At 34.9% G+C, this 24,296-nt stretch overlaps 1 protein-coding gene across 3 annotated transcripts; it reads right to left on the bottom strand.

Annotated features, from left to right (window-relative positions):
* Window positions 1-1,827: 1,827 nt before the first annotated feature.
* LOC123005583 lies at window positions 1,828-23,305 on the bottom strand. 3 transcript variants are annotated; one of them, XM_044399397.1, is made up of 3 exons: window positions 17,689-17,729; window positions 17,597-17,634; window positions 1,828-4,073 (listed from the first exon to the last, which is right to left on the bottom strand). In XM_044399397.1, the coding sequence occupies exon 3, from the start codon at window positions 4,042-4,044 to the stop codon at window positions 3,097-3,099; it is 948 nt and encodes a 315-aa protein (XP_044255332.1). In that variant the 5' UTR covers window positions 4,045-4,073; window positions 17,597-17,634; window positions 17,689-17,729; the 3' UTR covers window positions 1,828-3,096. The 3 variants fall into 3 exon arrangements, with proteins under 3 accessions (XP_044255332.1, XP_044255331.1, XP_044255330.1); XM_044399396.1 differs by lacking the exons at window positions 17,597-17,634; window positions 17,689-17,729 and adding an exon at window positions 23,040-23,305; XM_044399395.1 differs by lacking the exon at window positions 17,597-17,634 and having other exon boundaries at window positions 17,689-17,762.
* Between the last annotated feature and the right edge of the window lie 991 nt (window positions 23,306-24,296).

The following is a 24,296-nucleotide window of genomic DNA, read 5'->3' as shown; positions in this document are numbered from 1 at the left end:
TTTCATTAATCAATCTTTACTGCTGCGAAAGCAGGAAACTCGTCGAGGTAAAATGAGATTCATTGCCAATAGATGGCGGTCCCCGGTAGACTGAGTTACAGTTGGGTTTAGTTCGTCATTCCAGTTACTTTTCTTTGTAATCTACAAGTAAACTCATTTAGAGAGTTTAGGTTTAAGTATAAATAAATTACTACAGGAAAATGAGTTATTTATTTATAATTTAGATGATTATGATCATAACGGAAAACTATTAGCAATGGAATGAATTTTTTAATGACCAACAATTGACAAATATCGTATTACAAATAGGTAGGAGTAGCTACGGTTATCAATATTTTATTCTATATAACTTTTTGACAGATCTGCTTTCCATAGTACAAAGTTACTGCTCCTAAATACATTTTTAAATGAATATTTTATTTCCCTTTGATTACTCTAAACAGTGAAATTATAGGTATTCAATTTGCGAGTGATTACAGAACACTTTGTTTATATTTTCATAGAAATTACATAAAAAGACAAATGTGTTTCCATTAATCGAGCTTAAAACGTAATAAAAAGGATCAAATAATTTTATCTCTGTGACATTTAAACCGAAAATTTACGTTTCATAAATAACTAATTAAAGGATTTTTTTGCTAACGAGATAACTGACACCAAATTGTAAATAAAAGTATTCCCCCTTTACTGACGTGTATTACACGAAAAATTTGATCACTTTAAAGCAAGTCTTGAATAATTAACTCGATTTTTATAATTAAAACCACTATTGTACGTTTCTATTGATTTTTCTAGCAATACCTAAACCACTAGCCGTTGTGAAATATTAATTTGGTTCATGATAAATATCCCTAACTCTTTTAGGTTTTCGTGTAATAAATTCATTAATTAATTACTCTCCCATTAGCATTTTTGTAACGAAACACAGTAAAGACAAAGAATGACGACTGTAGTGATCATAATTTCACAATTATTCTGACAAGAACATGAACACATTGTAAACAAAATATTTCACAAACAGTCCTCGTCTAAAAGGCAAACGCGTCAGAACGGGATAGAGACTGACTAGTAATCCTTTTTATTACCAATCTAAATCACGTGATTTATTTGAAATTATTGCTGGTGTGTGTACGAGTTGGAATATACACATTTCGATGCCATTAAAGAGGGAGTAAATAAAATGAGTTATGTTAAATATTTTAACTTTACGATAATCATCTGCGACCATATTAATTTTTACGCGCGGCATAAATCCTCTCAGAATGAGAAATATTCGCGGAGGGTGGTTGATGTGTTCTTTTAGAGTTGCGGGGAAAATTATAATACTCTAATGGAACAGTCTAGAGTTTGCGACTTCAAGTGTTAATTAATATACGGCCACATGATACCTCTATCCATTAAAATAACAACGCAACAGTGGTTGTTGAATTTTTGCCGCCAAAATCGTTTTAGAGTATTTATATTAAAAGCATTGTAGCGAAGATGTTCGCAAAATGAAATCTTTTCCGTTTTTCCCTCTTCGATTTTGTCAGCATAAACGATATTGATTCTGTTAGGGATGTTTGATAGTGAATTTGAGCTTAGTACTTTTACATATGTTTCAAACATTTTACTGCCAAACTGTTTCCATTTGCCGGTCTTTTAGTCACGCAGATGTGGTCTAATAGAATAAATAAATTGGTTTTGTTAAGATACGAAAGTGCAACTCGGTTATTCATGACTAATCAATTTACTTTGCCGGAACAATATGGTGCAACGTTTATCGACAAGTCGATAATACGTTTGATAGTGGGAAAGTGGAAGGCTGATAAAAAAACAGTTTTTATTATTTTTCAGGTACTTTATTGCATTACCTGAAATTTTGATAATGCCTAATGTACATACAATACAATAATAATTCATATGATAATAGTAATAATATTATACAAGAGTGGTAAATCTGCGGTAACACTGTTTTGGTATTCAATAGAAACTTATTTTTTCTCCAAAAATTATTGTAACGAGGTTTCTTTTGTTCAATCAGTTCCAACAATAAAACAAGTTGTGTGATAATGGTTTTTCCAAATAAATATTCTTTTAAATAATGTTATTTGAGTAATTAATTACATAACGAAGAAAAAATATATAATACATAAATAAACTAACAAAGAAGATAGTAATTTATAACTACATTATGTACACATAAATTGTTACATATAAAAACAAAATATGGCAAAACCCATAACACAAAACACTAACTAAATTGCATAAAAAAGTTACAATAATTTTTTCAACGATAATTTGAATGAAAAATATACAAAAATATTCAAGAATAACGTAAAAAAAATAGAATTTAAAACATGATAACCGAATCCGGAACGAGATGGGAGAGTTAAAGCACTGTGCTACGTCAAAAATACGTCTCATTTTGGCAGGTATAAAAAATTCAAAAATGTTATCAAAAATTGTCGTTAATGCCACGTTTCATTATTTTTCAAAAATATTTATCTAAACCTCTGCAGCATAGATCATCTGATATGGATATGAAGAAACAGGGACAATATCGCTATTAAAGCCACAAAGACACAAAGTTTCTTTAAATGCTTCTACAAGTGCCAGGAAATTGTAAAGGAGTTTGTGGTAAATAACACCAACAAACTTTTTCAATCTACAAGCATCTTTACAGATAACTCTCATTGTATTATCTAAGTCTATATCGTACAGGCTTTTTAAAATTGATCTAACCTTTAACACATTTTGCTTTAATTGTAATATCACAGATATTTTCGCTCTCTACTCACTAGAATAAAGAAACCAGTAAAGTAACATATTGGAAATAGAAGTGAGCGCAACGCGCGTGAAGACGTTAGGAACATAATTCTTTAGTAGCCGTAGAGAGCTAAAAGCATTACAAAATTGAACGTTGAAAAAAATTCAATGTGAAAGTTACATAATTTAGGCCCCGTGAAAATTTTCGATGGACAGTGACGCCGAATAGCACCAAGGAGAATGAAAGTTTTCACGGGCGGATGAAACAATTAGATAAATCATTCACACTATCACATAAATAAAGACGTTATCCAAAAAAATCGTTGCCTAAATACTGTTACTAAACTGCTACGTCTCCAATGATGCAATTAAATTGTGATAAACGTTATTCTGCAGTTCGTTAAACATGGATGCATGTCCGCAACTGTAAGAATTCGAGTCCGTCTCATTCTGACTTGTATACCTGAGCCGCTCGCTCGGTATATTATTATTAATGAAATTATTTACACTAAAGTCACCGGTTTTATCACACACGTCGGCCATGTTTGTCTCACTGAAGTCACTTTTAGGCTCGAAGTTCTCATCTACTTTGGCTCTTTTCGGCGACGGCGCCGCGTCCACCACATTCACGTCCTCGTCGTCATCAATACAAGTCAACATCCGAGGAGTTGGAGGCATGTAAAATTGCTTCAGCACGTCCTGAACATCACAATCTTCCATATCGTCAAACGACCGCTTTCGCGACGAAAACCTCTCGTTGGTCTCCATCGGCTCTTGCACCAGATTCGAACTACTCAAACTCTGCTCGAGATTGTTCAAATTCTCCTCAACTAACTCATTGAACACTTCCATATTTTTCGCAGTCACGATTTCTTCAGCTAACTTTGCATCAAAGTCATTCTCCACCACGAAATCAACCTGGGGTTCATCGAAAGTCCCACTAGTCTTGTTCTCGTTTTTGATAAATTCGTTTTTGATGTTGAGGATGTTGTCGTTGTCGTAACAACGGGGGTAGTTGAGTTGTTGCTTCTGGATTTTCTCATCGCGGGCTTCCTTCTGCAACCGCTTCATGGTGTTGTTGATCAAAACCGATCGGCAGAGACTTGATTCGGGATCTTCGATCTTCTTCAGTTTATTTAAACTTATCTTCAACACTTTCCGACGCTCTTCTTTTTGACGGTATTTCGCTGATATCATCGATGGCCGATTCTTAGGGGGACAATAACCGGTAGGGTAGGTGCGTGGGGGGCCGAATATGTCATCGCAGTCGTCAGTCACAGCTGGAGGAGATTTCATTGTGGTAGCCGCAGGCTCGGTCTCAGGGACTATAACAAAAGAAAACAATCAAAATTTTGAAAATCAAAAATTAAAAAAATACAGACTAGAAGTACACACAAAATAAGTTTCATCAAATTCAAAAAAACACTCGCCCACTTTGTACATCAACATTTGCAAGATGCTGACTCTTTAGACAACGAATTCGAAATGTAGAAATGTTAAGCAACAAGTCATTAGAGATAAGGTTACATCCCCCTAATAGTGTTATTATGCTTGAGTTACCCAAAATCTTATTCCAAAAAGAAATACACTTACTTGATTTTTTCAAATTCAGTATTGAAAACTCTGAGAGTCCATTACTACTAAGATAAGAAATACTTGTAATGCGTGTATAATATCTTATTAATAAGAGATAAGATAAGAAGATTTATAGTAAAATGGTTAAAATGTAATGTACATTTTATATTTAAATTGATCGTAAAATCATGTTTAAGGATAAGTATTCTCCTGTTAAATAAACAAAGACTTTGCTAGTCTGTTGTTTTGTTGTTAATATACAAAGGATATTTTTCGGAGAGGTATTTAGTAAAATATTCAAGGCCACTGATTAGTGTCTATTTTTATTAATCAGTAGGTGTAATAATTAATGATAACTAACTCTAAACACCTTATAACTTAACTTTATCACGTTAACAATTACATATTTTAATGTTTAATTCACACAAGAGTATAAACAAAACGATTTAAATTCCTTGTTCCAAATTTTAAAATATTTGAAGAAACGATTCCTGCTGTGAATCGATCAAATTTTCCACGTTCTACTATTTTTCACCCAACTGTCTCCATTTCAGTGTTAAAAAATACATGTGGTTGAACAAGCATGTTAATATATGCAGTTATAAATGATTCTGGCCGTGAACTTGCCATAAGATCGTACAAAACTCAGATATGTATCATAAAAATCATATTAACATAATTCGGTATGAAATTGTCACTTTTACGATATCTTCATAATTTAATAATTTGTGTTATCCGATAAAATCATTCTAACAACCATTTATTAAAATGGTTAGGGTAATTCGTACGTTACACGAACTCACAGTTATTACGTTCCGACACAATTCCCCAGCTAGAAAACCCAATTTTATTAGAAACACAATTAATTATTAACCGTCATCGATTCGATGCAAAACCATTTTAGTGGTAGCGATCCTTTTTAATAAATTCATGATTGATGGTAAATAATAAATATTTAGAATAAGTATATTTCGAAAAAGCATGAAGTGGTGCAATAAAATGGTCATGAACTTGCTTCGACGCGATTTGCAATCCTCACACCACGTCTCCTAAAACTGATATTCGCGCCCATAAAAATCGAGTTAAAACTGTTGCTTTCGATACCAATATGTGTCTCTTCTTCGACACAATGAGTTTATCCGAGAAATTGGCTATTTGGTGACGCCATTCTCACTTTTCGTAATTCATTGCCGAAGCATAAATTATTTTTGCAATGTTTTTACTTAATGAAACCTAGAGTACTCTAGCGTTGAAAAAGTGTTGTGGTATCGAGGTCGCGTAACACTTGTATAACTACTTTCGTTTTATACACTTTGATTTTAGCTAAAATTACTTTTTAAGCACAATGACAACACTTGAAATATTTAAACGGTTTGAGGCATCTTTCTTAGAGAAAACTTTCACTGACTACACACCCAAAACATTCACCAATCAATTTTCATGCTTATTTTTGGATAAATATGTAGGTTGATGCAGTTGCAGCTTCTTCCGGTTGATAATGGATGAAGAAATAATGCTATCGGAACTCATTATCTGAGCAAGAAAGGAAAAGTCGATTAAACGTAATTACAATAGAAACGCGTTTAGCTACTTCTTATTTGTACAAATCGTACAGATCGTTCATTTGTTGTTGATCTATTAGCATTCTAAAGAACCTTGACGATCTACTACGCGTTCGCTGTCAAGGTTCATAAGGCTAGACATGCGTGCTAATAATATCAATTATAATCGCCTATAAAATTTGTACCACACTAATGATTTACAGCGTCCAGTTGCAACACAATTAATAGTTTCATTACTTCCCTGCTAAACGCTTAATCTATTGGAAAAACTGCAAAAAAAGAGAGAAGAAAGCAGGATATTAAGGTACGCCACCGATTCAACCTTGAGAAAACTTCTTGAAAATAACTGTATCAATAAAGACACTATAAAAGCGGTACGCGAATATTTAACGGTAATTTTTACCGAAATTTAGCATTTTCGAACCATGGAATAACAAATCAAGGATGCCACCATGTAATTGCAGAGGTCATGTTATCAGTTGTTGAAATACACAATGTGGTCATTGGCTTCTTCTAATGAGTAATTTTTAATTGTTTGAGGAGTCACGTTTGAGATTCTTCAAGTGCGAATTGCAACGGTAAACCAGGGTTAAATAATAATAACAAGCCATCGTAGCAATTGAGAGAAGGCTAAATTGCTTGGAATTTCTTATGAACTATCATTAAATGACAGTAGAAAAAACGTCAAAAATTGTAAACCATTCAGCATTCCATTTAAAGCAAAACTTTAATCGAGTAGTAATTTTACATTTTCAGCGTTAATTAAAGATTTTAATTTAAATCCACAAAGTCGCAAAGTTAAATAAAACTGATTAAGTAATTTGCACAATAAAGATATGACTTCACGGCTTGGCCACACTTTAAAAGTCACTTTATAATAAATTTTTGTTTGATCAGATGACCCTCCAAGTTATCAATAGAACGTTTCAAACGAAACATTAAAGCTTAGCGTTGGTCATTTCAAGTATTATCTGCAGCATTTACTTTGAAATTCTCTTCAGTGGCTTCACCTTGCGATGTCATCCTAAGATCTGCACGATTTTACTGGCAATTTTCATTTCATGGTTGGTTTGCGAAACCTATAAAGTCGAGAAAATGCACCAGTGTTGTTTAGTTCAACAACGTTCAACCAATAAGATTTAAATCGTCGAAAGAGAAAAAAAATCAAAGCAGGGTTAAGCCACTGGTAAATAACGAAGATAAAAGTGACAACGGTAAAAATAGACGCGTCAATACGAAATATGGGAAGATTATGAACATCAGTTGCGAAGATAAACAGTGGGAGATAAAATAATCCAGAGATTAGTGGATCTGGGTGAAAATTCCGCTTTTTCAGTTGACAGTTCTCAAGACATTACATCTTAATTGGCAATTGCTTGAGAACAAGCGTTGGATTTTTTCCGTTCTTGAGACGTTTCCAATTGAGTTCTTCAATTATGACTTACATTCACTCATTTTGTAATGCGGCTCTTCAAGGGTGAAAGTCAAACACAAGAGAAAGTGCAAAAGAACGTCTCTTTTATGTATGTACGTGGCCGCGATGTTAGCTCCTAATTAATTACACAATTACACCATTACTGATATAATCTCGTCTCGATTTACATGGACTCAATTAGAACTAAAACAATGTTTACGTTTGGAAAATTTCCTTCGTTAACGGTTTTTCTTACTCAATGGAGAGAAAAAATTAAACACTTAATGATAAACCTGATGGTTTCCCACAAGATTAAAATTACTTTATAATTAAATAAGTGACGAAAAGGCGGTGTACCTGACATTACGCAACAAATAATTGCGTCGAGTATTTGGGGGAAGAGAAATGAGCGTCAGGAACAATGAGAAAAATCCTTCAATTTGTATTTTTACATGAAAGTCACGCTTTAAATTAACAAATATAAAAAATATAAATCAAGAGGGTTATGGTTCTGCAGCGGGATTCGAGCTCACTCCCTTTCTCTATATCGTCTCTCCCTTCCCTCTTAAATGGGGTAGGGGCGCAAACACAACCTACAATGCTTTTTCCGCTCTTAAACATCATGCGGTAACGATTTTCATTTCACACACGATTTTATCTACGCACTCCATAACCTTTTGTGTTCACACAAACAGTAATCGGCCATGATTGATTAAAATATTATTTTCGTGTTAATTAAACCGTTTATCAACACTGTTATACTGTATCGAGCAGATTTACGACCGTGCTACACTAATTATTCCCGCCAATGGGACATTCATTCCGATCAATACGTCAAACTATAAGAAACTTACACATCAACAACATTTTCCCAAAATATTACTGATACACCTATAGGATTCAACAAGATGGTGCGAAGTCCTACACATCCTGTTACACACTTTCCACCAATCGATAAAGGCTGTAACGAAATATTTCCTCAAAGAGATTAACTTAATAAGAAACTTTTCCAGCTTCAAAAGCTTCAAAGATTTATATATCAATATGTCCAAAAATCGTTCATTACAGAATTTAGAAAAACTTGCTCCGACTCAATTATATAACAAGCTCTCAATAAAATCATTGAACTGAAAATTGAAGGACTTTATTTCTATTATGCCCCCTTTTAAAATTAATTTCTGTGACCATTAGGCTGAGTCATTTTATCCAAGTATATGACTTACTTAACTGTTCCGCAGAGATACTCTAATCTGAAACTTCCAAAATGATGTATTGTTCAAAGTTTTTCCTCGAGTATCACTTCTTATTCTTACAGAAAGGTAAACAAACCTACTTTTTCATACTTTCCGAGGCTAAGCTAATGGGGTCTTTAATTGTAATTGTAAATTATTTCTTACAAAAATAACGTAATAGAACAACAGTTATGTAAGACGAATTGTTATTCTTCTCTCAAATTAGTAGTACAAAAAGCTAGTGTTACTTAGTTTTACGTATTAAATGCTATAGACTTTTATAGCGTGCCAATCACAACAAAAAACCGACTAATTAAACTAAATGATGCCCAAATGAGTAAAGTCGTTCAAATAAGGATTAGTTTTTTTAAAAGACATTACAGTAAACTATTACTTACCACACCATCATTTAAAAATCATTAGTTCACGTGTATATGTGCCATATAATTAATTTGGTCATTAGTCTTTACGAAATATGCAAAAGTGCTATTGTTTGTCACTTGTGACACTCTGCTTGAAACAATGGTAAAAACCAGTCAAAATTATTTCCGTATTTGCGTGTCTCTAAACGCTATAATTTAGCATTAAGTAGTTGTGGTATTGAACTTGATTATTTGTTGTTTACGAATTACAATTAATCTCCAATGGGTTAAAATATAAATTGTATTGTTACTGGCATAAGCTAAAACCCGTATGTTCTTGGGTCACCGTCACATAATATTAATAACGCAAACCTTTTACAAGAATTTTGTCATCAATCGAGCATTGTTTGCACTTGATAATAATTCACTCGCAATTGACACTTAAACTAATAACTCATTCCGGTGCCCCTGAATCGATTTTTGGGCTTGAATTTTGCGCCAGTGGTCCCTCAAGTCGTTTAGATAAAGATCGACACGTCACTGTTCTTCTCCACGGCTCGAAAATTCTTAACATTTCTTGGCTATTTTGAGTGCTACTGCACGAAACCGAGTCAAGTGTTGATGTTATACATATGGTTATGTAACTTTGGCGAACGTCATGATTTATACATCGGTGTAATTGATTACTATGCGGGTGGCACGACCAAAAAAACTTTCCTTTCTTGCACAAATATTGAATGAAAGATAGGATCGCCAATAACGTGTCAAGGATGACACAGAAAATGACGACAACCAGTTCATATCCGTAACAAGTGTGTCAAAAACTCTGACCCGGCCTGCACAACAATGCGTGAAAAACGATCAAATAAAACGGAAATTACTTACTCGATACCGACGCAATTTATATGCTTATCTACTTCGTTGCGCCATCGCACGTAAACGACTTTCAGAGGCGACGCTTTTGCCCCAGCTGTGGGGGCTTCCCCAGCTGTCTACGCCCTTGCCTCGCAGTTACTTGACTCAAGGTGATAAACAAATTAACCTTGTCTAATCCCTTGACTTATTTCGCATCTTCAGCACGAGTGAAAATAGAAAGATTTCGAAAAGATTCGATGTTCGGCCATTCACCACGAAAATTCCTGAGTTTTGCTCAACCACCACTCAACTAGCATTAAAATTCAAAACGTTTTGTCAGCGCAGCGAACTAGCCTTTATCATTAAAAATACCAAATATGTGAAAATTTCACTTTGCCTAATTAATGAACCTTACCTTAAAACCAACGTAAATCAGAGAATTTTAGCGACCTACTTACCAAAATTTCAAATTAAAATAAATAAGACACTTGGAAGTAATACAGAATTTTCAAAGTGAAAGTAAAATGTTGAAGGACTGTAATTTCGAAGACGGCTCTTTGGTTGAAAAAATGAAACTTGGATAATTTTACCACACGGTTATCGGTAATCGTGAACAAAATTATGAACGTGAGTGATTGTTACTTTCCCAACAATGTAATAATACAACGTTGGCACAAAAAATCGTCCATTTGAACGGTTTATTCCCCCTAAAAATGGCTGTCTTCAAGTAATTAGTTATTACAAAAAAGAAAATTTGTTTGTTGGGATTTAATTAATAATATTGGTAGAGATAATAAGACTTTTAGTCGCTCACAAGTCCAAGGCTCCGATTGTAATCGCTTTATGTAGGTTATCATATCGATTTAAAAACAGTCTCTAGTACGATGCGTCGTTGAAAGGCTGCAATTAATCTTTTGTCAAAGTTTTCTGGTAGGCGGGTTTTTTGTGCAGAAAGTGTATTCAACTTCAATTACGATGAGAACAAAAGTTTTCAGTTGTTATACATTTACCAGTTACAACCCGACTGAAATTTTTGATGGTATTAAAGTGTTTGTATACTGTAGTAAATGTCTGACGCGTAACGCGTTTGAAACGGATATTTCAGGCGTGTATTATTTTCATGAATTGTACACCAAATGCATCATTGTATTTCGCTGAATGTTAAATTTATTGACATTATTGGCGAAACGTCAATACGGAAAATATGAAATACGGTATGTATCTCAAATGGTCATTTCAATGAATTTTAATTCGGTATGAAAACTATACCGTAAAATAAATAAAAATCGTTGCTTTATTTTTTAAGTAATGAAGTACAGCTTTCAACAAGGGACACATTAATCATGGCGATGAGGAAAAACATTGCAATTAAGACAAGCGGATAAATGAAGCGATAGTGTTATCAAGTCCATCAGAGCGTAATAAGTTCGCCATTAGCCAAATAGACCCCGATTTTATTTTATAATTAATTTGGGGCGTATGGTTAATAATTGCGCCAGGCGATGAATATTCATGTCTGGCGAATTTTTTATGTATACACAGTGATAAAAGAATAAAATTGAATATAAACCGAGCAAATTTATCACAATTTTGAGTGTTTGGGAACCCAGCCAATAAATCAAGTGTCTCGACTTGTTTAACTAAAAGCTCGTAAAATATAGTGAGGTTAAATGGAAAACTCGGTGTGTGTTTGAAAGTCGGCTACGATTAGCTCCGGCTTATAACAGAAACACCCAAAACCCCTAAATGCTAGGAATTTATCTCTGCTAAAAACAAGACGCCGGAAGATGTTTGAAATTTCCTAGGTGACAATTTTAAAATGATATTTATATACGTCTTGATTAGAACCGGAAGGAAAATTTTTAATTTTCAGCCTCGAAGGGGTTCCCGAGAAACAGATAAATTCATTCAGCGCTACACTCACCCTCTTTTACATGCATTAGAGTAAGTTGGAGTGACGCCGAGAGAAAATGCAAATTTTCCGCCACAGGCATTTTATTGTGTTCAGGTGTTATTCCGAATTTGTCGCGACAAAAATTTAATTAATTTCCAATTCATGCGCATCTTAAGCTCTAAATCAAACCGAACGCCAAAAGATTACCATCTATTTACATGGGAAAACTTGGAAATAATGTTGACAATCAAAAACATATCGTGACCTGAGGCTGAAGCACGCGATCCTGCTGCAGTCTTTCAGGAGGGTATCATGAAAATTTAATTCGCTCCAGCCAATTTCGTTAATTCGCATTAAACGAAACTAATTGGGGGATCACGGCACCTATTGACTCCTTCAACCATATTTTCGCAAAACACGACCTACAACTCAATTATCTAATAACATCAATAATAAACAAGATGTGCTATTCTTGCAATACGAAGCTTTTTAACTCCACTAAAAAAAATTATTGTTTACTTTAAACATTTCCCACTCACTCTTTCTTTCCACGGAAAATTATTTTTAACCAGACAACAATCCAAAAAGCCTCACTTTTGAAAGAGCTATCTTAACGGGCGTAACACTTGGTTGTAAATCTTCGTAACCTTCTTGTTTACCTGCTTTTTCGGCGAGTTAACTGGACATGATTATACCGAAAATATGATCATGTAAACTGCCTCTCTAAAATTTGTATTGATCACGGCAATAGCGGCTCATTATAGCCAAAATCTCTGCCACTGAATTATTGATTGGGATCGGGGGATATCACCTGAAATTCATTTAAAACTGGCGGCGTAAAAATCGGGTTTATTACGGATAAACGGATTACATAAACAATAACTTTTTTGCATTGAATGGTGAAAAAAAAATTAAAGCGCTACTTTGAAATAGAGAGTCTCTTGCAAGGTTTTCACACATCATTGTTATGTCAGTGAAAGTCGGAATATTTATTAAATCCACGAGGCTTATTTCATCGTGGTGAAAATTCACCCTGACCTTCCTCAAAAGAGATCTTCCAAGGTCGGTTAGTCGTTTCGGCCTTCATCCGGGTCTTTTCAAATTTCTATAACTTGTTTACCTCCTCCGATTTCCTTTCACTCGTCAATATTTACAGGCTTTTCGCTATTTGAAGACACAAACCACAAAATTGCACGATAATAGTTAAATATTTTAAGAGTGGCGGCTGCCGAAAAATTCCGACATAAATTTCATCCTGATTTTAGTTTCCGTTGAGCTTCTCTTTGTTTGGATGCGGCATACTTCGTCGGCGAACTCCGTTTTATATGTTTTATTTTCATCACAATCTCGGTTTACGCCACAAATAAAAACACGTCAAACATTATCTACTGTATGAACTTATTCCACCACATATCAATGTTTTCGACGAGATTATTGGCACATCCTCGAGGAAAAAGGCTATCAAACTTTTACACTCAAATTTAAAAATTGATCAGTTCGGTACAACCTTGAGAAGCTGGTATTTGTAATTTCGACTTGTGACGCAATGAACACACCTCTCAAACAGGTGATACATAAATCGCAAAGAAATGTCAAAAAAAAGTTACGCCAATTGTCACATTACTTTTTGATTTTTTCGAAATAACATGGTTACATTTATGAAAGAGTAAAGTTCAAGAAGGAAAAATATGTAGATGGCTTTAATAGTGGGTTTACGAAAATATTTATGTGTATCAGTTCAAGAAGCTTAGCTCTTTGTGGTGGCTTTAAAAAACAAACATGAGCTAACTCCTTAAGTGGAGAGATACTTTAAAATTAAATTATAGGTCAGAATTTATATTATTAAATCATAACCGTAATAGGGTTTGTTATAAACAACTTGTTTGAACAATGTTACGACTAAATAAAAGTTTAGTTGAGACAACAAAAATAATTTTATCAAGCTGGTAGGTGTTTATTGACAACTGCCTATTGTTTGCACAAACAGAAATGTTTGTATTATCATCAATTTTATCATCATTTACGCAGAATACTGAATATATTTAATTAAACATAACGGGAAAAAAAGAAATATCAACTCTACTATCATAATCTGTTACCAAACATACTTTTTAAGCACCTACCAGTTTAATTAAGCATTCGTAATTTCAGCAGGAAAAATAATATGATTATGGTAAAATTAATTAAACCGATGTGTCCTCATCACTTCTCATCGCATTTATTGTGTGAGATCGGTTGCGGTCATACGCATAAATAAACAAGATAACAGGAATTTCAAATTAAAGTTATAAGTTTAACTAATGACAAATAAATTATTTGTATAAACAAAGGTAAAAATAAGTATTACTGGAATTTGATTTAGATATAAGTAAAATATTAGTAAATTCCTTATTTGGCAATTATTTTTATCACTTCCGTTAGATATATTGAAGAAAATTCAATTTTACCTAATTGAATCTCATGTGTGAAAATTTTGTTGATTTTTAAGCGGATCACATACGACTAGAGCACCCACGAATGTCAATATTGCCTGACTTTGCGGAAATTTCCACAACAAAGACATCGCGAAGAGGTGAAATGCTGCAATAAATCTCCTAGATGAGTGTTGAGGGTTGTCCCTGAAGCCTGGCTATAACTTTGACCAAAGCAAGCTCCTGGTAATATTTCGGCGTCCACAACAAAGTCCGAAATAATTTTTGATTTTGGTTACTGTAGTATATAGTAGTCTGGTTACGCCATGACTCGCTTATGCGGTAAATCTGTGTAATTGTCGAAGTTACGCCATCAGATTAAGTCATGGTGTGTTTGGAGGCCGTTGTGTTGTTTTTTTATAAGTTATTAGGTAAAACCGGCAAATATTAATTGACTTCCCGTCTGCAAAACGGCAAATCTTCACCGGCGACAAGACGACGATCACCGTAATACGTCACGGCGACTTAGTCTATAAGTAAATGACGTCCCGAAGTGGGTCAGTGGGACACAACGTTGAGCAATTTTATTAGAAGACATGGAAGGAGCATGAGCCAAGTGAAAACTTGCTGAAAATCGGAATGACGGAACGTTTGCACCGTTATTATGGCGAGATATACGCACGTAATGAATCTGGTCTATAATAAACGACTTCCGTTTTACTGTTGTCTCACTTTATATCCTCACTTTACAGCGGTTTATCGTTTTATAATGTATAACAGTTGCTGGATGGAGACTGCAAGTTCAAATTGTGCTGATACCAAATCCGAAAAGACGTTTGTAAACAATTAGACATTTATGGAAATTGGCCACGAACAATAGGGACATTCACTCTTCGAGTTTGTCGCTTTGTATGGTGAAAGAGGTGCTTTTACGTGAGCTGATGGATAACAATCAATCAACGGCGACGTCATTGTAATGAGATAATTGTAATGAGAGATTCGAGTAAACTGAAGCGAAATGTCCACATATCAAGAAATTAACTTGCAAACTTTCCGATGGGAACAAACACAAAAAAGAATTGAATAGAAATCAAACACTGAACCATAAAATTGAAAATTTACAAAAAACACATTTTTGATGCTTTACAAGTAATGAAAAATGGACGCATAATCCGATTCACCATGTTATTACATATAAAATCTAACTACATAATTATAATAGATGGTAAATTAAATGAAAATTGCAGGGAAAATCTGCATTGCCGAGAAACCTATAAAGTGGTTATGGCAGATTTTACAAAGTAAGGCATTTAATTACCAGTTATCTTATTAGATCGCGGTATGAGACCTATTTAGATTTTTACCGTAGAACGACTCTTATTAAAAGACTTCGTTCAAAGGTAGTTTGAAACTAATTTTGAAAAACTTAACTTAACTCAAAGAAATCTAATAACCGACATCACGCAAAAGTGAACAACTCGAGTAATCATTTTAATATTAACTATTATATTAGTTAACAGACAGATCACATTTAATTGTTATTAAAAACCATCAAAAAAAAACAAAAAAAAATGTGTTCAATTCATAAATAAACAAATAATAAGCTGAACGTGTAGGTATTCCGTACTTTTGAAACTTTTAATCAAAAACTTTATCTATAGTACCAGTAAGCATGAATTATCTAATTTGATGGAGATATGAGCAATACAATAAAACAGTCATGTCCTTGACTGAAAATGCTGCTGCCTATACACTTATCCAACTTGTTGACTTGAAACACGGAATAATTACTTCGATATGAATTTCTTTTCTCTTATTAGCATCACTTTCAATAACTTTCATTGTTACAGAATTATCAGTTTTATCATCGTTCCAGTTCCCATCCTGCTAACGAGGCTAAAAGCAGGCAAATTTAAAAATTTTAAATGTCTCTAGAGGAAGCTTCTAATTCCCATCACGGTAAACGTAACTGTAATGCACAAACAAGAATTGGGCCAGTCAGTCTAGCGTGAATGAATTGTGAAACGCAATACAGCCTTACCGGAATGAAAATTACAAAGTTAATCTTGCTTTCTCGAAGATTAATTTTTAAAGGGTAAACTCGTATGAGAGCTGCACCTTCCCGTTAAATAGTTAAACAGCGAACAGAACTAGCAAAGTAGTTCGGCTTCCCGTCGCAGGAATGTCGCCGGTAAAAAGTGAATGATCACAAACGGTTATTTCGGGGCCCCGTTCAAGTTTGCGACCCCGTTAATAAGACGGTAAAGTGGGCCGCTTCTTAGACGCATGCGTGCTAAGTGAAAGTCCGAGATTAGCTAACGCACTTCTCCGACACTCCGTTCTTATTATATAAACATATCGATACCTGTGCTGGAAATGTTGGCTGCCACCCACGCATTCTTTGAGGATTGTCGCCGCGATATAATTATCGCCCGAGAGAGATGGACCCCCATCCTTGGTGCTGAGCAACCTTTGCCGTTATGTGTAACAAGGTGAATTGTATTTGATCAGTGCCGACCTCGCTAGAAGAATCAAGCTGATAGTTGCACTTTAAAGGCGTTGGTTGACGACGCGAGAGATGCAAGGACGGCGCCGCGACGCTCACGTCAAAATAGAACGCCACTCGTCGGCCTCGATCCGACGTTTTAACGCGGAATTGGTCAATAAAACCCACGATTTTCATGTGCGAACCCGTATTAAACTGCTTGAGGGACACTTGCTGGACTATAGCTCCGAAATTTTGCATGAGATAGCAACAGTCTGTTTGTTACTCGTACTCCACAAATCGAGAGATTCTCATAACCAGCCAATTGCATGTTTCAACAAATCCTTTTTGACCATTCTGTCTTAAACACTGATCTGAGAAAAAAAAACTAAACATGAAAAGTGAAATGTTTTAAACGTCTTGTGGTAACATCTGCATGTGCTTCTTCAGCTGAAATCCTTATTCTTTTTCCTTTAATCTACTGCTTTGTTACGTGTTTCAAAAAGCATTTTCATTGTTCATGGCCGAAGAAATCTTCAACTAACCTCGCTTAAAAGTTTAAAATAACAAACTTGTTTTGACATATCAGTTTTATTACAAGTACTTGTAAAAATAGCATCGGCCCCCGTAGCGATTCTGCTGATTCTCCATTCTGTTTTAATTACTTATATCTTTGTGTAACGAGTAAGTGAAGAGTCCCTTGTGGCCTTACGGGCGTAGATATATCAATGGTGTAACCGTATGGAACGGAAATACCCCGAGAATACCATATTTAGAACGTGTTTGATTTGTCGTCATCGGATGAAGCCCCAGAGCATTCGTCTATGTCACGATAATTGCGCATCAGTGCCAATAAACTTAGTGCTTTCGTTTAATTACATTTTGCACTTAATTTAAAATAAGTAAATAAATTTAATGAAATAATCGATGCCGCATGCACAACAATCTGGTTGTAATTTATAAAAGCGAAGTAAGTGATAAAACTGATAACAAGTGTTCTTTATGTACCGGAATAAGACGTTTTGAGTGTATCTAGTCCGACTAATTAAGAAAATTACCTTGAAAACAACCACGGAATTATGTGGGTTGGCCTTACCTAGAACAAAAATACCGCATAATCGAAAACACTGCTGAATTTACTGAATTATACCTTTTTCGTACATTTCGAAGAAGAATTAATGAAGTATTACAAAACTATTTGTGTTCAGTGGCAAAATCTACAGAGAACTGACCGTCCTCTTGTTACATTATCTTATCTTTGAATGAGATAAAGTATGTGACGCTAACAAAAATTATTTTTCTCCTCCCCAAAAGTCATTAACCCAAAAATGACAAATTCCAAAACCAACTTCGGAGTACACACTTGATTATTTCTCCCCTTTATGCCAAGAAAATGGGATATATGGTATAGAGTGGTGTTTAGTTACAGGAAGCAGGTCCGTGATCAAGTGATAAACTTATTGATTGGTGATAATAAATTTTTATGACGGTGTTAATTCGACTCGACTAAGGCCACATAAAATTCAACATTGTCTGTTTTTAGGTCGCCACAAAACATAATAATCACGTAACGAAACGACTCACAAATTTCCATATTCTTTCACTGACAATAAATCTGGACAAACGAGTGGACTGTCTTGACTCTAGATGCACCACGATAACATACGTGACTCATAAAGATGCATTGTAATCGTATACAAAGAAACGCATAACACGCATTAATCTTCTAAACTGCTTTACTCCCAAGAATTGGACACTTACACGTCGCACCTGAAAAAAATCGGATCAAACTCCCGCTTCCTGCTATAACAGGAAAATAATTGCAATTTGTGTCGAGAGACCGCAAGGTCGAAGTTATTGTTTTAGTCGAGGCCTTTTGTAATTAGTTCTTGGTCGAAATTCGGCAAGCAAGCGGAAAAATCGATGTTTTCCCTCACATGTTTGCAGTTTCTTCAGCGGATTAAATTACACGCTGAAAGTGTTTAATTATATCGATACGGTGAGCGGCTCGCAGAGCACAGGCCGGCCACCACAATGCCCATAACAGTGTTTACAATAAACAGAAACTCATAATCTCGCTTGAAATTAGATGCAATTACATCAAGCGATGATGATGATGCCGATGATCACTTTGCAGATGAAACACGTAATGTGCGAAAGAGTGATGCAGGCCTGAAACGTGACGTAATTCAAAAATATTACTGTACATTTTAAGGACATTGCGTTTTTTGCCTCGAAATAACAAGACTGTTTGCGGAATTTGATTGTATTTTGTCACCTTGTGATTCTCCAATAACCACGAGTCACACCTCCAATTTAAACTCAATAAAAAATGTCGGTGGATGCAAGTTTTGAAAGACCTACTTCAAAATTTCGTGTAGATTTCAATTAACAATTCGGAATTTATCAACGCTTTCATTAAGCGGAGAAATCGACTACCGTTATTGCTATTGCCAAGTGCAGGAAGTTCAACTGATTTTACACAAGTGTCCGAACTCAATTACATATAATAATATCCAACTTCATTGTTGATAAACCGCATTTGCTGATGAACTTATTTTTCTGACGATAAATTATGAAAATTGAAATTAACTTAATCGAGGACACTTGTGACTCATAACAATACAATTACTTAAAATAATCTAATTTAAGAAAAATAAATTTTACAGTAGTTAGAACTGAGTTTAAAATTAAGTCATGACGAAAATTGGCTTCTGCCGTAGTTCAAAGAAACTTAAATAAAACTTCACAAGAAATGGTTAAGTGCACTGAGTAAGAAAATGACACATCAAGAGACGGAGACTGTAATTTTGTTAATATTTTCAGACTTGCAGTTTCTATTATATGCACTGTGCAAGTTGAAAACAGAAATACGCATTCAATACAAATTGAAATAAGTCGAAAAAACTTGCCAGTGTTTTTGAACACAATAATTAAAAACAATATTCTGGCAATAGTTTTGAAATTTCGGAACAAAAATAAAAACAATATGTTTGCCAACGCGATCATCAAATATTTAAAATCGAAAGTTTCATGAATACCTATATCGCTGTGTGTAATATAATAATGAAATGAGTGCAAGATATGTACTAAGTAAATGTCGCTTCAAGTTCAATTAGACTAAGTGTCGCAAGAACAAAGCACTGTTATTAAATTAAGTTCAGTTTTCACAACTATAACTTAATTTACAGTTCTCCCGAATGCGAATTCTGTCGTAATACCAAAAAAACGAGATTAATTCTGTAGCCAAAATCCGTAAAAGAAACAGCGACTTGTGTGTATGCAGGTCCTTTTTTCATTTCATCTTATTAACTAGAAAATGCTTCTGCTTGCAACAGGTCTCGTATATAATTTACAGTGTAAACGCCGGTATGCATGTATGGTAAAATTTATGGTAAAACGCAACGAACGGTTAACAGCGGCTCTCAACTTAAAGAAACTTACTCTCAGACCGGCTCTAATCGTAATCACAAAGAAACTGTAACACAAATCTGTGTAATAGTTGATGCAATTAACATGACTTTAATAAGGTAATTAGGATAAATAAAGCTCGTGAAAAGATTTACTTTGACCGCGACTCAAACGTCTAATTTTATTTAGAGCGGTGAATGAACGACAAAAGTATAATAAAAGAAACCAAGTCCCTACAAAGTAGCTTGAAAAATTCAGGTAGGCAAGCTGTAAATTCTCTATACAATTCCACTTTGTCGAGGTTGAGTAAGTTCAGGATCTGTCTACATCATAGCAAAGCCTACATGCCGTGTTTCACTAATTCACTTATTGTGGATTTAAACAATTCTTATCAGGTAACAAGGTCGCAAATATGATAAGCGTGACTCCAAGCTGACTGAGATATCGTTTCGAAATGTTATCAGTGCAATCTTACGTTTCCGCTGTAGTTTTCGAAATATAATTGTGATAAAAATACGCCCAGCTATCATGAAAAAGACATAATTATTCGGAGAGGCTATTTGGACAGGGTCCAAAGTGCAGCGCTACATCAACAGACTTGTATCGATTTATTTGCAATTTTCCGAAAAGTGAATCCATTAACATGAGAAACCAGCTAACTGTAAATTTTATTGTATTGTAATTTTACTGTTAGTCGTATGAGATTTTTCTGCAATAAGTTGAGATCAATATGGTGCATATGAGCGATCACACCCTTAAATTTTAGCTAAGCCGGTCTGATTCCCCTCAACTAGACTATTGAACCCCGGCCGCGTCTCATATGACGTTCCCTCTTCGAACACACGTGTTTACATATGACATAAAGTTCTGGTTGTCTCACATTTTTAAGACACTCTCGAGATAAGCATAAAATAAACTTCTTTATCCTCTGTGTAAAGTCGCTTAACCAAATCCTTTTTTCGAGGAACGATCAGGTGAAAAAGTGTCGCGCGTAATAAACAAATTGATGTCTTTCTTTATTTATTATGTAAAAAGAGCAAAAGTGCTGGAAACGAGGAAGACATAACAGACAAAAATCTCCAATTTCGTTGAGAACTTTCTGAATATTTAAAGAGGAGAAAACCCACTAATTTGTTCTGCATGAAAGTTGAACTTCTGCCTGACATTATTGCTTTGGAACATTGCCAACTTGACGAAATTAAAACAATAGCTTACACACATATTAGTCAGGCAGCATTCTTATCGACTGAATTATTGTTTACAAATAATGCTCAAATCTAATTACTGATTCAAATAAAAGTATAAGAGTTTTCTTATAAAATAAAGCAAAACCAATTACTGATTCAAATAAAACTCCATGTTGTCACATAGAACGTAAAAACTAATTTCAAAGTAAAATGTCTGACTAAACGATAACGCCGACTCTTTTCAACAAACAGTGTCACGTATGATTTGCATTCGTCCAATTATACGTCGTTAATCGTGCATTTTTATCTGGGACAGCCTGCGATAACGTGCTATACACTTCCTTTTGATTTAGCGATGATTTAAACCCAAGAGTCCCCGAATTTCGTTGAATCGGATATTCTCGCCATCATTAAAGCATTTTTCGCCGGAGCGTTGTAAACGGAACTAATAGAGGTCACTGTAATTATTCACTTAACGCTTAACGGCGTTACTCAGCTGGTTAAGCAGCTACTGCTGTGCATTTTGACGAGGTAATTCGCAACGAAAAACAAATTTCGTCCCAGCGCGGCGTTATCTCCCCTAGATGCACAGGTGTGCGGTGCGTGTGAACTTGCTGCTCAGGTGACCCCTATGGAAAAATAGTTAAACCCTCTCCCCATTTATGCAAAACTCCCGATTGGCAGCTCCTCGAGGGTTACTCCGAATATAATAAGCATCACGAGTTGACCCAATGGCTGTCGGTAAACATCGATAACAAACATTGATGTGTTTTCCTGTAGCGTTTACAAATTATTTGCACGTAGAGCGTATCATTGCGGTGGAATCCAAATTTGATTTAATAACGTGGAAAAGGGAATTAATCGAAGTGAAATCGTCACGGTCCGGGGCGGAGCGAGAATCGTTTAGAGATCCGAATTATAAAGGGCTATCGGTCCAATTTACATTTACCCCTGTTTTGGGTCACCCTCAAATGCAGTTCTAATCTATTATCGCATCGTTTATCGGATTGACACGACGAAATATTCCTTCCGAAATAACAAACCGGTAAACAAATAAATACAGATAAGGATCTTTTGAGATTCTCCGACTCGAGTATATAGCACACTTGTGTGTGTACCCAGTAGTGTCACTTTCAGTTAACCTCGAAAAAAGTCATGGAATATTGTTAAGTTTTCTAGTTCCTTGAAGTTTCTGACGTGATTAAATTTTGTTGTAATTCACTTTTAATACGTCAGAGTTGTAATTATCGCGTTAGCGCGCAATGACAGTGTTTCAGTGTTTAAAAAATCCCCATCAATCATGAAACAAATGGAGTAGTAAAGTTTGAAGTGACGTAAGATTGTAGGATGATTGTGGAAAAAAGGAATTTGTGGAAACGGGGATTTTCCCGTTTAAGCTCCTTGTATAAATAATAAAAGTTAATATTTTTCTTTCTTGTCTGGAGTGATAGGAACAAAAAGCATTACAGAAATCAGTTTTCGAATAGAATGTAAACGACCTTGTTATCTGTAATCGACATATCGAATCGCGTTTCACACACATACACACAAAGAAATACATATTTGCTTACGCAACAAAAGTGAACAGAATTAATAAAATGCGAAGTTGGGCTACTTGGAGATTATGGGGTCAGTTACAGTAGCGTCCGGATTGAAAGCAAGTAGCGAAATCTATTACCGTTATGAAAAAGCGAGTATGGTCGCAACAATGAAAAGAGTTAATTATGTATAATCGACGAGTGCAAATAGTAATTAAGTCGGAATTAATTTACACACTTTTTTTTATTAAATTCATTTGAATGAAACTTATCGTGCAAAAAAAGAATTAAAATGTGAAAGCGGTGCGCGCTTTAAATTTACTCATTCCGAGGAAATTCGTGGGGAAAAATGATGAAAACATTACCTTGATTGCGGGTTCCCGAGTTGATGTAAAGATAATCCAGGTTAAGGGTCGCGATAGTTCAGTCAAATCACTAATTAATACTATCAAATATCATCATAAACTTTCTACATTGGTCACTGCCACCGCACGTAAAAAATAAAAAATTAAAAAAAAAACCTTTTATCCACTACATTAAAAATGTCAAGGTGTTCACGAATTTCCAAAGAGGTTGACACATAAAAAGTTGGGCGCACTCTACGTGTACTATAGTACGATGTCCCACCGTCAAGAACTTGGATAGTACTGCCTTGCGCGCACCATTCCAATAGCTTTCGAGCTTCAAAGGAACGCAGTATAGATACAGACTTAATATTCAATATCCGAAAGGCCGTGGATAAAAGTTTGTTGCGATCAAAACTGCTTTCCGCAGGAGAGACGTGTGGTGGAAGGCAAGTTTGAGCACTAATTTCTGGGCACGTGGACGTTCCTAAAGGCTCTTTCCGATCTCGAATCAATCTTTTACTCCTTTTCAACAGTATTAAGTGGAAAACTCACCGTTTGAGACAGATTTTTAGACAGATTATTATGTTTTATGTGCACACTGAATTTTTTTCACCTCATAAACATACCGCACGAATTTCATCGATCCCACACCTAATTATACTATTACTCGATCGAACACACACTTAATTACACTATTACTCTATCGAACACTCGACTGGCGTCACAAAAAGATAGGTGCACGTCTATTTAACTTTTTTATTCGGGTTACTCTAACTCCCAGTATTTTATATCGACGATCATAAGCCATTAATTACTCCAATTCAAATTAAAACACCTCCGCTAAAATGGATTTTAAAAATAATCGCCTTTTTGATGGCGAAAAAATGCTTTTCTCTCTGACGTCATTTAGAGTCGTCACGTGAATACGGTTGGTCTAATCGTGGGCGTCCTTTGATGGATCATATCGCCCCCAATGGTAAAAGAAATTTTCAACGGTTAACTAAATTTTATCATGCATTTTAACACGTGTGCTGCAAATGCCAAAGAACCATATTTAATAGCTTAAAACAATAAAATTACTCTTAAATACATTTAATAGTTAATTAACAATAAATGAAAACAATACACATCAATTACATATTTGTTATAAGTATTGTGCTGCTTTTATTTAAACCATAGATTGATAAACACGTATCAAGGTGTAAAACCTCTAAAAATAACTCGATATTCCTCTATAAGTCGTGTTATTCGGTTCAATTAGGACAACAACGCAAC

The sequence above is a fragment of the Tribolium madens genome, unplaced genomic scaffold, assembly GCF_015345945.1.
Source record: "Tribolium madens isolate multiple individuals breed KSU strain unplaced genomic scaffold, Tmad_KSU_1.1 Scaffold_20;HRSCAF=117;Tcas5.2_LG4, whole genome shotgun sequence".
Taxonomy (NCBI): domain Eukaryota; kingdom Metazoa; phylum Arthropoda; class Insecta; order Coleoptera; family Tenebrionidae; genus Tribolium; species Tribolium madens.
This window is presented reverse-complemented; position numbering and strand designations above follow the sequence as displayed.